The 16,861-nt window shown below is 42.0% G+C and overlaps 1 protein-coding gene across 1 annotated transcript in view; it reads right to left on the reverse strand.

The window, feature by feature from the left end:
* Positions 1-16,861, reverse strand: part of ak5 (adenylate kinase 5) — a 117,999-nt gene that overhangs the window by 85,404 nt on the left and 15,734 nt on the right. The window contains exon 5 of the mRNA XM_063460867.1: positions 6,428-6,541. Coding sequence (XP_063316937.1) covers positions 6,428-6,541 — 114 coding nt within the window. The remainder of the gene's footprint in view (positions 1-6,427; positions 6,542-16,861) is intronic.

Raw genomic sequence — 16,861 nt, forward strand, 5'->3', positions numbered from 1 at the left:
AATAGAAAGCTGCTTATTTATACTTCCAGAGACAGGGTGTGTTTGGTGAATACAAGTTCAGTATTATCTTTTAAATGAAATGCTTTTTATTAAATGTTTCACAAGATTCACAAGTCTGTGTCAGCTCAACAAAAAGAATACAATGCAGCCCAAGCGTGGGACCAGAGGCAGCTAAACAAAGACGATTCTCATTCTGAAGCCGAGGAGAGCGGCAGCTTGAACTGCTAATTGTCTGTAGGTTTGACACTCAGAGTGACAGTGATCGTGTTTAACTTGTTTTTAACTGAGTCGGTAGCACACTGTGACTAATGCCATCTAACTGAAAACAGAAACGGTGACGTCTGGGATGACAAAAAAAACGACTGTTTTGGTTTGTGCTCGACTTAATGTAAGCACGTTTTCATATATTAAGTATGGTTATCTCTTTCTTCTGTATTTATAGGTTACATCTTTTTGCATGCACTCATGTGTTAATGCACATTTGTTGTGTGTCACAACCATGTGCGTTCATGCACTTTCATGCTTTGACCTCTTTGAAGTTTTATGCATTTGCCTGTTTATTTCACTGTACATGTAAATACATTTTTGCATATTTCAGTGTGTATGAAGCACGTTTCCTTGCGTGTCTGCATACAAAAACAGGCAATAGGAAACAGAGACAGAAATGGTCTTTTGGACCATTTGTTACCCTAACTGAAGAGAACAGCCTCTGTAGAGCCACATGACTGGCTGTGGCTGTCTACATTGACAAGCCATTTGGATGTGTTGACTGGAAAGATGACGAGATAAAGCTCCACACTATCTTTCAGTAAGTGCCGCTTCCAAAAGAGTCCCATCTGGTTTTCCCTGCAGGAGCCCAAAAAACACAAATTTAATCAACCATTCTGTGCCACAGTGGAGCTGCAGTTTTGTAGAGTGTACTAACGCTGTTTGATATTTACAGAATATTCACAGGCTGCATCACAGCTTCCTTACGTGACACACCGACAGCACATGCTGTCATTGATTGAGGCACTTGCTGCTGCGCTGATCATCAAACCTGGTGAAACACCTTTTGGTGCAATCTTATGTCCAAAGGTACAGCAGAGTTGTTGCTGGACAAATAACAAATCACACTGTGAGAATTGTTCAGACCTCAGTTTTTCCATAAAGAGTCAAAAAATATTTCCAGCATATCTGCATCAACATACCAGTATATGCGATGCAACATGAAGCAGCAACAAGAAAACCAAAGGTTGCCTTATGTATTAAATTTGCGGTAAAATGTTTGATAGAAAGGCCAAAAAGTTTTTTAATTAAAAGTGGTGTTCAGGTGCATTGAGTATCTTCATGGTACATCCAATAAAAATATAACCTTTGAGAAGGAGGTTATGTTTTTGGTAGTGTTGGCATGTGTGGGTGTGTGTAACTGTTGACACGATAGCTCGAAAAGTTTTAAAGTAATTCTGATAAAACTTTGTACATGAGTAGAGCGGGGTCATGCTAAGAATCCATTAAAATTTGCCTTACATCCACCAAGGACTTCAAGGTCAACTTATTGATCTATTGATTGCATAACTTGCATCATGCATCAACACAGCAATAAAACGGCAATAAGCTGAAATCAGTCTATTATTAGTCAGTTTCCTACTGAATGGAGTCAAGCTGGCAATTGTATGCAATCTGTTTGTAATAATACTGTATAATAAATGAGCAGGAACTGCAAATCTGGTCTCGCCTGTTCCGAATCAATCTACATAAACCAAAGTTCACAATAAACATTGCATTCAGAGTCCTGCTGAACCATCATCGATCTGAAACAGAATAATAATAGAATGTGACATGAAGCTGCAGGATCTTGTGTTTGGTGTTTTTCTCATGTTTTATGGCCCAAACAAGTAATAGAATAAATGAAAAATTAACATATAAAATTCTTGTATGATATACTGACTTGGTGGTGACAAGGTGATACTTTTATTCATTCTTTTTTGTAAAATGTCTTCTTGAAATGTTAATCCTTCCCAAGTGGGACTTGAAAGTCTGCTGTCCTTCCGTCTTGTTCCCTGTAATGCAACTAAAATTGCTGACATTACAAGGTCAGGATTATCTTCTACTGACCTCAAAAGGCCCTAAACGGCTCTAAAAGTCACTCAGCGCTCATTAAAAAGCTGATAAATCTTAAGTGAGTTTAATAGTGATTGAAAGCATTAGTCCCACTAAAAGCAATCGACTGTTTTGTGACACACAATTGGCCACTCAGCTGTAGAGCCGGACTTTCCATTAGAAGCTCAGAGGAAAAAAAAGCATACACAAGCTGTATCCCAGCATCCATGTTTCCAGAATATTTGTACTATTTATCATCTTCATATCAACCCTGATGTTTTCAAAAAGGGAACAGCATGGTGGTGTGGCTGTAAGCCTCACAAGCAAGAAGGTTCTGGGTTCGAATCCAGTCTGGTGTCTCTGTGTATTCTCCCTGTGTGTGTGTGGGTTCTCTCCGGGTACTTTGGTTGCAGTTTAGAGAGCGTAGGGTCAGGTTAGTTGATTATTGTAAGTTGGATGTAGGTGTGAATGTGATTATGAATGGTTGTCTGTCTCTATGTGTTTGCCCTGCAATAAACTGGTAACCTCTGTAGGGTATACCCTGGGATAGACTCCAGCACTAGAATTGGATAAGTGGAAGAAGATGGATGGATGGCTTTTCAAAGCATTTTGTGACTTCCCATAAAAATTCCTTCATTAAGTACTGCAGTTTCTAGAAGATAAAGCCAAAAAAACATCATCAACTTCCTACTTTGGTCAGATGCTTGATAATGCAAAGACCATGAACCAGTCTGCCAGTCAGAACGTCTTCAGAGTTCGTGCTCAGTGAGCTCTTACCTGCTCATTTGAAGAACATTGAACAGTGGCTAGACAGCGAAATGGTAAATAGCTGATCAGAAGCTTGAGAGGGTCTGGTGTGAACTTGAGGTCAGTGATAATGTCAAATATCAAACACTAGGTGGGGGACAAGCAGAAAGACGGACACTGTAGAAACACTGACTGGTTGTATTTTGAATGAAAAAAAATTTACTGTTTTAATAATCAAAGAGAAAATAAAAATTACACAAATTCGTTCAGTCAGTACCTTTAAAAACTGATCTCTTTAACATTGAACTCTGCCTCTCAGCAAGAATTTCATAAAACTTTGGAGAGAGGCAGAAAGGCAGGATAAGGAAGCACCAATAAACTGGACCTGAGAAAAATGACTAATGCCAACTACACTCCCATAATTCTATCACGTGGAGTGCAATAATCAGACTGCAGCATTTGCCATCAGCTCAACAAGTACTACAACACCATAAATGAAAAATAATGATGGGAATGTACTAAAAGAACAGATGACATCAGCTTCCAGCATTACAAAAAAAAGAGAGAGGACCAAAACATCTTTCAGTGTTTGCAGACTTCAGGGTCCAAAAAAAGCAAAACATAAGAAAAATTTAACTTAAAAAACCCCTTAATTTGTCCTAGATTGTAGCAAAATAAGTAAATTGCACTCCTGTGAAGGACCCAGTCATAATATTTTCAGTAAACAATTTACCTGCTAACTTGGATATTTCTGCCGTGTTACAGTTTATTAATGAAAAGAGCCCGAGGACGCTGCTCGCAACGCACTAAGTTGAGTCTGTGCCTCAACATTATATTCCCACACCAATGACGTCAATGCACCATTAGAGTTGTTACCACAAACATCCACTTATCCACTTTTAACAAATTATGAAATACGAACAATAACTGTCATCGAAACCTGAAGAGGATTTCAGTTTGACTTTTGTCATATGCAGCTTTCTAATGCAAAATAGATGCAAAAATAAACTTTAATCAAAGGCAATTGGAAGAATGCTAATTTGAATGTGACAACTTAAATATTTAAGTCTTAAAAACCCTCATAATGGCCTGTAGTCGCTGTGTAGCTCCTGATATTTAGCATATCAAACTGAAGTAGATTTACTCAAACCACTAAGCCATGATACGCTCAACTCTTTTAGTGTTGGAGATGAACTAGACAGGAAACGGTCGGTGTGTTGAGAACAACCAGCTCATTTACATACTTGGCTTGTAGCAGGTGCCTACTTGAATGGCTCTTTGTGTGTGTCAGACACACAGACAACAATTTTCACTGTGTCTCCCTCACAAAATAAACACAGTGACTTTGAAACTCATCTGGTGGAGCATGTGTGCCTGTTAGTCACAGACTGAAACAAAGGGAAAACATAGAAATATAATGTTGTCCCATCTACAGTAGAGTTAGGAATACAAATCTTCTTGAAATTTGAATCAAGGCAGTAAAATAGCAATGGTGATGTGCGCAGTTAAATTACCAAACAGATGTAATTGTAATTAGTTAGCTAATAAAAAAATGTGTCATTTAATTACAGGCACTAATCACAACACCGCCAAGGAAGAACCAAACACTGCAGTTCCTCAAATGACCACCTGATGCTTTCATTAAAATTGAGTAATTTAATAATATTTTTTTAAAAAAACTTTACATATGAAATAAATGTTTTACAAACTGGTGCAAGAAACAGTTTTAATCTCTGTATCTAATGTCTCTAGCACTACTGTTTGTGCTATAGACATTTAAATGGTTTTGGAAAGTTAGAAAGACAAACTTTATGGGGATATTTGATGTATCACAGCAGCACAGAGCCTTCACAAGATACTGCTGTCTGAACAGCTTGACCTGTGCACTTCACATTGCTGTAACTCCTCAGCCATTTTAGCCCAGAGGTAAAATCTAAATGGTTCGTGAAAGATGAGAATTATTTTGTAGTTTTAATTAGTCAAAATTAGAAAATACACCCAGGCACCCTGTGTAATACTTGGGCGATAAAGGGTTAAGGCTTAGAGTTTTTTCACTTTACCTAATTTGCATCACTGAACTGACTCTCTCGAATGAGTTTATGTTTATGTTGGTTCGTTTCACAGTAAGATTAATGCAAATATGTGACAAATAAACTGAACTAATGTGTTCTTAACCATTATTAATTCTGTATTAATACCAGTATACATTTTTATGTGATATAACAATGTGATATTGCAGCATGCTTTTACGTTCGCTAGTGTGCACACCAGAAAGGCGACCACGGTTGGTCTCACTCCCAATAGGTTGCCCAATTGGGAGTGAAAATCTCTCTATATTGTAGGCAACATTTTTTCTTATGTTAATGCATACAAATGTCATATGCAGTGCACTAAAATTTCCCCACTGGGGCAAATGAATGTATCCATGCTATTCAATCCTAATTTATTATATTCGGGAAAAATACCACTGAGCTACTTTTGAGCTACATTTGACTTCCAGTGTGACACTGGATGTAATGCTGTGTCACTACTCCTGCTTTATAACGCTGCGGCTGCTGGCATCTTGTTTCAATAGACTTGTGCTTCAAATTAGGAAGTGTGTCATCAGCTCATTAGAAAAGAAGGATGGAAAATGCCCTTCGTTCACTTATACTTATAAATGCTGCTGACTGCAAGCTGCAATCATTAATAAAACATTTTTCAGTATTTCTTTTCCTGTTTTGTTGAAATTTTATATCATTTTGAGGCTATGTTACCCACCCCCACTAACAGACCCCACAAGAAGTTTGTGCTCTAGTTTTGGTGTGTTGTAGTCTAATATTTTTCAGTCTGTTGCTTAGTGCTAATGAGAAGGCATCTGCCAGAAAGTCTGTGGATACAGCTTGCCAACCAAGCTTGCTGTCATTAGCCGATAACTTACACAGTTTGCACACAGTATAAAGATAAAATGCCCCCTGTGCGATTAAATACAGCAGGTATGAAAGGGTTGCTGTGTACTGCACATGAGACAAAGTGACTCTTTTATATATAGAATCAATGAAACATGAAAGCAATTTTCATAACTCCAAACACAGAAAAGACTCGTTATGTTTGCAGATTAGATGTGACAGATAGCTTAAGCCTAAAGGCCGCGCAATTAAGATTTATGTAAAATGACTTAAGTTATAAACATGAAAACAGCATCTGAACCCAGGATGAACAAAGCAATAGAAAAGGGTGTCAAACATAAGGTCCAAGGGCCAGAATTCGCTTGGCAAAGACTCCAAGCCCACTGGACGCCTTTGGAAAATGTGAAGAACAGCCTCTGCATTAAGCCAACAAAACCTTTTCTTTAAGTTTACACATGTATTTCTAACAGCTTTAGCCAAAAGAGTCATGCTGACAGATTTCTTTCAGTTACTGCAGCAGCATTTCTTTATCATGAAGAAAAAAAGATGCACTGCTGAAATTGCTCTTTCTTTTTCTTATGTAAAAATAACTCAGGGATTAAATGTGTAGTTAAGCCTAATTACACTGACAGAAAGAGGAGTTTTACTGGTCTGACCCACAATGTAAAATAATTTGGACATTGGTGCATTAGAGGATAAATGAGACTCACCTGGTCCTCAAAGGACAGGGCCTGTCCGACGTCCCGAGGGAACCCATCTATGACGATACCATTAGCATCCGGGATCTTCATAATCTTCTGCTTTATCTCAGTTATTGTAGTCTCCTGCGAATCATCAAAAGCAACATGATTCATAATTTTCATCACTTGGTGCAACTCACCCATTACACCCAACTTCCATATCTGCAGGGAGCTCATTAGATTTGTAATCAATACAAACTGAGTAATTAGCCACTGCCTTGGTGTCCAAAAGCATATTTAACTACACTCACATCTGAGATGCCAAACAGTGGGGGCAGTTTCTCAGTGAAGAGAAAGACATTGCAATTACAGAGCTACACAATTTACGGTTGTGATTATAATTCAGAGATAAAACGATTAGTTTTATCAATGGCTTTTGCAATTTCTTGTGTAGATTCATCAGCACTGTAAATCTGACAAATAATGAAGGGTATCTGATTTGGAGCCATAAATATGGTGAATGAAAAATCCACTAAATCATTCATCTGTTCATCCAGCTGTTGTTTAATATTTCTGAATGCAGCTGAATGACTCTGTTGAGAGGTCCTGAGGTCAGAGCGTGCCAGCATCTTTTAGCATCACTTGCTTCCTCTTGGCTGGAGGAGGTCAACATGTTTGAACGTATTTCTCCAGGCAGAATGCACCACATGATATGACAGAGATACATGAGCAATGCTCAGAACTAAAAATAACACGAACAACACAGACATTTAATTTCTCTCCGACTGCAGAGTGTGAGCGGCAGCCTGACAGACTACGCAGAGATAAACCTAATCTAGATTCCATAAACCAGATTAATGTATGCTTGTAAGACTAACTCAGAGAATCTGATCTAAGAAAAGCCCTCTGAGCCGCTGCACGTCTCGCAGCAGAGCTCTCACAGGAATGCGAAGCATCAAACAATTCACCTGCAGCTGCACAGACTCTGTATGTAAAATTACTTCTGTTCAGCCATTTGTTATTTGCAATATACACAGCAGACTCTGAGTAGCTTTCTAAATAGTGCAGAATAGACTGAGATTTCAAATAAATGTTTCTCATTCCGTGCTCACTAACAGATCTGGTGTTGCATGATTAGAATTTCCACATCCATCAAATGTCATGCATTTTATTATAGTGTTTCCAACATGTAAATTACATGGTAAGAGACACCTCGTTTGTTCTATTTTTGGTGGAACTAGTGCATGCATTCATCACAGTGCACTGTGTAGCTAATGGAGAGTGATTTCTAACTAGTTTAAAGTGGACCTATTATTCTCATTTCCAGCCCCATATTTTCATTCTTGGATTTGACTGGAGTAGCTGTGCATGTTTCACAGTGCAAATTAATCATCATTCATCTTGTACTGGCTTTTGGTGCAGTCCCTCAGATCAGCCACTTTGTGAAACAAACCATTTTAGCTCTTCTAACTTTAGGAGATTCTTTTACCACAATGCACTGCAGCACAGAAATAGCTCCTGAAACATTAAAGCTGGAAGTCCATTATTGGGGAACAGGATAAAAGAAAAACAACTATAAAGTTCTCTGTACAGATGGATGTCCATTGCATCTGTTGGTGCAAAACAGCAAAGTGAATTGATTATTATTACTGTGCATTTAAGAAATGGTACACTATAAACAATATTACAGATGGTTCCTCCTTTGAAGAAAGAACTAAAGTAAACAAAAATACCCCTGAATTCTACTCAGTCTCTCTTAAAATGGTGACAATTTTTCATAGTCCAATGACGTATAAAAGTCATTCCAGTCTTTAATGTTAGAACAGGCTGACAAACATCCAAGAGCCTCTCATGACAAGACCCATGAGATTTCTGAGGGAACACAAGTTCAGAAATATACTGAGTCACATGACCCTGCGGTGTGCTACAGCAAACAGCATGTGGTTGTTGGCTCCAAGTTAGTGAAGCAATACGGTGGTTCTTTCAGCGGTTTGGTAGAGAAATACTTTTAATGAACAACCTGTGATTTTGTGAACTCGCCTGAATGTACCATTTTATACCAAAACACGAGCACTCAGAGAGCGCAACTCCCCCAGAGGGCAAGGCCTATACTAAAAGCTTCATGTTTTATGATGTTTTTATTGCAACATACTGATGTCAGCATGTTGTTGCGTCATTGTGACATCGTTGGGTGTGGTATAAAAAAAATAAAAATTGCGTTGTACAGCTCTCTCCATGCCTATATTATTTCTTGAATTTTTCTCTAGGTCAGCTTTGACCTTGGTCATTAACAGTGGAGGTCAAGACTCTATCTTTTGCTCTTGGCCACACCAAGGTCGAGGCTGGTTCTTAGAGGTGATCATGCATTTGCGGTCGTGGCGCCTAAACTGTGGAATGATTTGCCTCTCCACATTAGACAGACTCCTACCCTCAACCTTTTTAAATCCTATCTTAAAACACATTTCTACTCACTGGCTTTTAATACTGCATGAAAGTTATTTATTTATTTATTTGTTATTAGCTATTTGGCATTGATGTTAACTGATATTGCTATTTTATTGTGTGTTATTTTATTGTGTAATTTGTATGTTTGTACAGCACTTTGGTCAACACCACTGTTGTAATTAAAAGTGCTATATAAAAAAATAAATAGAAATAGAAGTCTGTGTGTAATATAAAGTTTTTACTGTTTCTCACATTGGTTTGACCTTGACCTGATTATCACCAAAATGAATTCAGCTCGACCTATTTCTGTTATCTACCATCACACAAAATTTGAAAATGATATCATGAAAACTGGATGCTAGACTGCTAAGAAGCAAAGAGCTAGGCAGACAAACAAACTAATTACATACTCTTTGCCTTTGGGGGCACAATTAGCTATAAATGGTACATGCAGGAATTTTAATGTGGGTAAACCCAATCATTTCTGATTTCTGGACATCAAATACTGCCACTCTTTGGAAGCAGTAATACTGGAGGGTGCTCTTTTAACATGCAATAAAATCTGTATTTATAAGTTGGAAGAGTGACAATGGAGTTAGGAACAAGTTTTTCAGCCAAAAGGTCGTGGTATGTGCTCCATGTGTGCACTGAAAACTACTACGTTTGGTTTTGCAAAAGGCTGTAATCTGATTTAAAATATAATCTTTAACCCTGCATGCTGAAAGATGACATTTAACAGAACAAATGTCCAGTGTGACAAGCTGGACGTTTTTATTCACTGTTGGCCATCACAGCAACAATGCCAAAGGACATGTTGTGTCTGTGAGGCACAGATAGTATTTAGATCTCTGCTCAGTAAATCGACTAATAAAAGTGACTCCGAACTCGTACTCCTAGTAGACAAGTTATTTCTGATTTATTGAGATTAAAATGCCAGAAATCAGAATTAATAAGTAAGTGCAAAAAGCAGTGACAGTTTTCATATTTACTTAACTTTTTTCAGACTGAGTGTTGACTGAACAATATTTGAGTGCTGCTTGAACTGAGACCAATGAAATTTGCAATGGAGGGTAAAAAAAAGCCACAAATATTAAAGGACAGAGGTGAAAGCTGGAAATGATGAATACCAATGGAGTCATTTGACCTGGAAATAAATGACAACTGAACCTTTATAATTGTTTAGATTTTTAAGAAAAGATAGATGAGATAGAGTTGCGATCAGAGGTTAACATACAATCAATATGGCCATGAGTGTCAAGGTAATTTTGGACTTTCAGTGATTTCTCTGCACTGTTCTTTTTCTTGGTTGGAATGATAATACAGCCTACATCTTTAATGATTTTAAAAAACAAGAATTGGGCAAACAAGTTTGAATTTATGTTGGATTTTCTTCAATCCACACAACACCAAAAATATACATCCTCCTGAGATCCAGCCTATTAATTTATGTCCTATTCATGGTGCTTCCCTGTGGACAGTGATGCTGGTATCAAAGGCAGTTTTCAGTTCATGGAAAGCTTGAGACTTGGATGGTTCCTGGGCTGTTCCCAAAAAGCGTTAACCAATTTCCTTTCACCTGAAGGGGTCAGTTTGGGTCATCTTCCAGATCTTGGCAAAGTGGTGACACATCTGAATAACTTGTACTTATGTACAACTGTTTGATGACCCGTTTAGAAATTGCTCCAAGGTACTTTGTAAATCTATAGTTCTCTTTGATCTTCAGTTCCTTGGACTTTCCCATTGTTCTGAGTATAGGTTAATCCAAAAAGTGCTGCCAAAGTAATTATTATGATGAGTGTGTGTAACCTTTTGACCACAGGCGCAAAAATATACTTTGTATCCCAAAAGTTTGTCTGTGGTAAACATGATTAATGTGAGTGTAAGTCTTGCAGCTTTATGTTTAACTCTCAGTCATGACAGCAGTATTCATCTTCTCATCTATTCCTCACCTCCTCCGTGAATCGCTACCTTATCATGGTGGAGGGGTTTATGTGTCCCAGGGATCCCAGGGGCTATGTTGTCTGGGGGCTTTTGCCCCCTGGTAGGGTCTCCCATGGCAAATTGGCCCTGGGTGAGGGACCAGACAAAGAGCGATTCAGAAGACCCTTATGAAGAAAACATCGAGGGGACAGTTTACCCTGCCCGGGATAGAGTTACCGGGGCCTCGCCCTGGATCCAGGCCCGGGGAGGGTGCCCGAGGGTGAGCGTCTGGTGGCTGGGCCTTAGTCCATGGGGCCCGGCCGGGCACAGCCCGAAAAGGGGACATGGGCCCATCCTCCCGCAGGCCCACCACCCGCAGGAGGTGCCATAGAGGTCGGGTGCATTGTGTGCCAGGTGGCGGCCAGGAGCGGAGGCCCTGGCGGACTGATCCCTGGCTGCCAAGACTGGCAATTGGGACATGGAATGTCACTCTCTGGTGGGGAAGCAGCCTGAGTTAGTGCATGAGGTTGAGAGGTACCGGCTAGATATAGTCGGGCTCACCTCTACGCATGGCTTGGGCTCTGGAACCAGTCTCCTGGAGAGGGGCTGGACTCTGTCTCAGTCTGGAGTTGCCCCTGGTGAGAGGCGGCGGGCTGGGGTGGGTATTCTAATATCCCCTCAGCTTGCTGTCGGTACGTTGGGGTTTTTCCCGGTGGATGAGAGGGTTTGTTCCCTGCGCCTTAGGGTCAGGGAACGGGTCCTGACTGTCATCTGCGCTTATGCGCCGAGTGGCAGTTCAGAGTACCCAGCCTTCTTAGAGTCCCTGGGTGGGGTGCTGGAAGGTGCTCCACCTGGAGACTCTGTTGTCCTGCTGGGAGACTTCAATGCTCACGTGGGTAATGACAGCGAGACCTGGAGGGGCGTGATTGGGAGGAACGGCCTCCCTGATCTGAACCCGAGCGGTGTTTTGTTATTGGACTTCTGTGCAAATCACAGTTTGGCCATAACGAACACCTTGTTCGAACATAAGAGTGTCCATAAGTGCACGTGGCACCAGGACGCTCTAGGCCACAGGTCGATGATCGATTTTGTAATCGTATCACCAGACCTGCGACCATATGTTCTGGACACTCGGTAAAGAGAAGGGCTGAGCTGTCAACTGATCACCACCTGGTGGTGAGTTGGATCAGGTGGTGGGGGAGGACGCTGGACAGACCCGGTGCACCTAAACACGTAGTGAGGGTGTGCTGGGAACGTCTAGCAGAGGCCCCAGTCCGCGAGATCTTCAACGCACACCTCCGGCAGAGCTTCAACAGCATTCCAAGGGAGACTGGGGACATTGAGTCCGAATGGACCATGTTCAGCTGCGGCCGCAAGGTGGTTGGTGCCTGCCGTGGTGGTAATCCCCGAACCAAATGAGGTGAAGGGAGCCACCAGGCTGAAGAAGGAGTCCTATCGGGCTTGGTTAGCCTGTGGGACTCCGGAGGCAGCCAACAGGTATCGACAGGCCAAGCGGAATGCGGCTCGGGCAGTGGCTGAAGCAAAAACTCGGGTGTGGGAGGAGTTCGGAGAGGCCATGGAAAAAGACTTTCGGACTGCCTCAAAGAGATTCTGGCAAACCGTCAGGCGCCTCAGGAGTGCTCTACCTGCACTGTGTATAGTGCTGGCGGAGTGCTGCTGACTTAACTGAGAAAATTGTCAGGCGGTGGAAGGAATACTTCAAGGACCTCCTTAATCCCACTGACACGTCTTCCGAGGAGGAAGCAGAGTCTGGGGATGAGGGGGATGACCCGCCAATTTCCGGGGGCGAGGTCACTGAGGCAGTTAAACAACTCCTTGGTGGCAGAGCCCCTGGTGTGGATGAGGTCCGCCCCGAGTTCCTGAAGGCTCTGGATGTTGTAGGGCTGTCCTGGCTGACACGCCTCTACAATGTTGCGTGGAAATCAGGGGCAGTACCCCTGGACTGGCAGACCGGGGTGGTGGTCCCCATTTTTAAGAGGGGGGACCAGAGGGTGTGTTCCAACTACAGGGGAATCACACTCCTCAGCCTCCCTGGGAAAGTCTATGCCAGGGTGCTGGAAAGGAGAGTTCGTCCGTTAGTCGAACCTCGGATACAGGAGGAACAATGCGGTTTTCGTCCTGGTCGCGGAACACTGGACCAGCTCTTTATCCTCTCAAGGATACTTGAGGGTGCATGGGAGTTTGCCCAACCAGTCTACATGTGTTTTGTGGACTTGGAGAAGGCATTCGACCATGTCCCTCGGGGTGTCCTGTGGGAGGTGCTGCTGGAGTATGGGGTGTCTGGCCCATTGCTACGGGCCATTCGATCCCTATACAACCGTTGCAAGAGCTTGGTTCGCATTGCCAGCAATAAGTCGGACTCGTTCCCGGTGGGTGATGGGCTCTGCCAGGGCTGCCCTTTGTCACCGATTCTGTTCATAATTTTTATGGACAGGATTTCTAGGCGCAGCCAAGTGGCGGAGGGCTTTCACTTCGGTGGCCTCAGAATCTCATCTCTGCTTTTCGCGGATGATGTGGTTCTGTTGGCTTCATCGGGTGAAGGCCTCCAGCTCGCACTGGAACGGTTCGCAGCCGAGTGTGAAGCAGCGGGAATGAGGATCAGCACCTCCAAATCTGAGGCCATGGTTCTCAGCCAGAAAAGGGTGGAGTGCGCACTCCGGGTCGGGGATGAGTTCCTGCCCCAAGTGGAGGAGTTCAAGTATCTCGGGGTCTTGTTCGTGAGTGATGGGATAAGGGAGCCGGAGATCGACAGACGGATTGGTGCTGCGGCTGCAGTGATGCGGACGCTGCACCGGTCTGTCATGGTGAAGAGGGAGCTGAGTGTAAAAGCGAAGCTCTCAATTTACCGGTCGATCTACATCCCTACCCTCACCTATGGCCACGAGCTGTGGGTAGTGACCGAAAGAACGAGATCGCCGATACAAGCGGCGGAAATGAGCTTCCTCCGAAGGGTGGCTGGCCTCTCCCTTAGAGATAGGGTGAGAAGTTCGGCCATCTGGGAGGGGCTCAGAGTAAAGCCGCTGCTCCTCCACATCGAAAGGAGCCAGCTGAGGTGGTTCGGGCATCTGACACGGATGCCTCCTGGGCGCCTCCTGGGTGAGGTGTTCTGGGCATGTCCCACCGGGAGGAGGCCCCGGGGCAGACCCAGGACACGCTGGAGAGATTCTATCTCTCAGCTGGCCTGGGAACGCCTTGGTGTTCCCCCGGATAAGCTGGAGGAGGTGGCTGGGGAGAGGGAGGTCTGGGCTTCTCTGCTTAGGCTGCTGCCCCCGCGACCCGGCCTCGGATAAAGCAGATGAGGATGGATGGATGGATCTATTCCTCACCATGAAAGCAAGTCCATGCACTCCCATGTCAAATGACTTCTTCCATTTCTAAGGCTTTATACTCAACTCTCAAAGTAAACTCCATGACTTCTTGGATCGAAGACACACTGACAAATGATCAAAATGACTCCAAACTCTTTTTTAAGCAACTATTATAATTTATAATTAATAAATCTTTTGAATTCATGTGGAATAAAATGGGAGGAAAAAATGCACATGACCTCAGACACCGCTAAAGACCAGCTGTGAATCAGTAAGAAGTCCTTGAGTATGCACAAAAACCGTACTGTCATCTGGGCTCTTGTTTAAAGCTTCTGAATAACAGCCTTCTTACACACTCAGGAGCGTTTTTGCCTTCTTCATTATATGCAGAATCATTAAGAAACCAAATTCTAATCTGCTTTGCTAAACTAATTATGGTGGGAAATTAAATACCTAACAGCCGCAAGTCACTTTATCATATCTAATGTGTCTGCAATTTGGCCCACGTTGCCGTTTATCTCACCGGTTGCTGGACTGACATGTAGTGAATGGCGACATGGCGAAGCGATGTCTTACCAGACGTGCAAGTAAGGGATGATAAATGATGCACTAGGCAATTCCTGAAGGTGATTCATGACGCGACAGAACCTGAGAAGTACGTCATTAAGCAGGTGGGGGCTTGCGTCTGTGTTACAATTGTTCACTGTGCTATATAACCAGTACATTATAGTTTATAGACCATTCTTCTGGGTCTTGATGCATTCTCAATCATCCAGGAAAGTAAATCTCCAAAAGTTGAATCTGTTCATCTGGACGTAGCGTTTTGTGGGAGAAACGTTTCGTCACTCATCCAAGTGACTTCTTCAGTCTCAGCTGACTGCAGGTTTCCCCAATCTTATAAACAGTACATTTGCATAATGACTGAAACCAGCCCACTGAAGGAACTGTGGGCTGTGAGGTTACGTGAAAAGGGAAAGACCATCTCTGAATTGAGGAGGGGGCCTAAGGGTACATCTTTCGCCATCTTACAATGCTGTGATTGCAGCCATTCCCCAACTCTCTGTGAATGGTACTCATGGCCATTGATCAGTGGTCTTTGATCAGTGGGTTTTGGTCAGTGGTTGTTGATCAATGGTCATGAGGATTTGCATAATTATGATTAAGGAACTGACCTCACAGCCCATTGTTCCTTCAGTGGGCTGGTTTCAGTCATTATGCAAATGTACTGATTATAAGATTGGGGAAACCTGCAGTCAGCTGAGACTGAAGAAGTCACTTGGATGAGTGACGAAATGTTTCTCCCACAAAACGCTACGTCCAGATGAACAGATTCAACTTTTGGAGACATTCTTCTGGGTGTTTCCATTGTGTACATCCGAAAAGTGGGAGTTTCATCATTTTATACAAAAGATGAACTCTTAATAGCTGCTTTTATATCTTTACAGAAAATATATTCATGTTTAACCAAAGTTTAATACACAGACGCATTAGTGACATACTTATTCTCCCAGAGGTTAATCCAGGACATCACGTGGCACAAACTCTGGTATCAGCCCCCTAGCCTACACCAAAAACCACAAGAGAGAGCATGCATTTCCTGGTAAGACCTCCAACATCTGAAAAAGTACTTTATCAAAGTGTGCTTCTGCATTTTGTGTTAAACAGTGAAACCCAAGCAGAGTATTTCCCCACAAGTACCACAATGTTTGTGCATCCTTGTTTTATTTGTTCTCTGTTTGTTCTATATATATAAATAGTTTTGCCACTAATCGGACCCTGATCCCATGTCATGTCCTAACAAGACAAGTTGCTTATATCACTAAAGGTAATTAATTTATGAGGAAACAAATGCGTCTTGTTTAGACTCAGCCCTGTGCTCACCTACTCTCTGCTGACTTGGCTTTTTGGGACTATGGTCAGGTTTTTGGGCTTCCACTAGATCCAAAGGATAACCAAGGTAAACTTTCACACTGATCAATGAGTACAACTGTAGAAAACTAAACTAAAAATGGCACAAAGCTTTACCCTCACCTGCAGATTCTGCACAGATATGCAGACAGGTTAGACCTGAAGGATACACAAACAGGGGTAGAGAATGCGATCACTGGGACATTACCCACTGATTGTGAACTACAGTTTAAAGCCAAGAAATTGTCACTTCACCGTCTTGTTTATCTGGAGTCAAAAGTGCTCATATTTGGACAAGAAGGTGAAGCTTGTGAATGACACTTGAAAATGTAATGGATAAACATGCCTCACTTTAACACCTAAAGTCTACTTAATGATGTAATTGCTTCAAAAAGGCTCCTTTTCAACAGCTTTAGGCTCACAAAAAGGAGTGAATTTAGCTAAAGGCAACATAATGACTCATTGGAAAACAAATATTAGTATGTATGGTACTACATTGTATATTTTTTATTCAAAATTCTCTACAGACTTGCTGTGTGTAGATAACTTAGAATATTATCTGAGATTTCAGTTTCAGATAAAGAAGTGGCATTTCAAATCTGCGTACTGGCAGGAAATTAAACCTGAAGGACAAACACTCAGAAAAAATATGTCGTAAAAAGAAGTTCTTTGTGGTTTTAGGTTTGCACATCTTCTTGCATCACTGGGAGGATTTATTCTTCACAGCATATCTGCAGTGAAATGCTATCAACTCAAAGGATATTATTATTATTATTATTATTAAAGGATATTTAATAATAGCCCTGGACTCTCTTTAGAGAATATTTTTACTAAGGTGTGTAAAAGTTTACCTTGCTTTCTC

Source organism: Pelmatolapia mariae, linkage group LG18, assembly GCF_036321145.2.
Source record: "Pelmatolapia mariae isolate MD_Pm_ZW linkage group LG18, Pm_UMD_F_2, whole genome shotgun sequence".
NCBI lineage: Eukaryota > Metazoa > Chordata > Actinopteri > Cichliformes > Cichlidae > Pelmatolapia > Pelmatolapia mariae.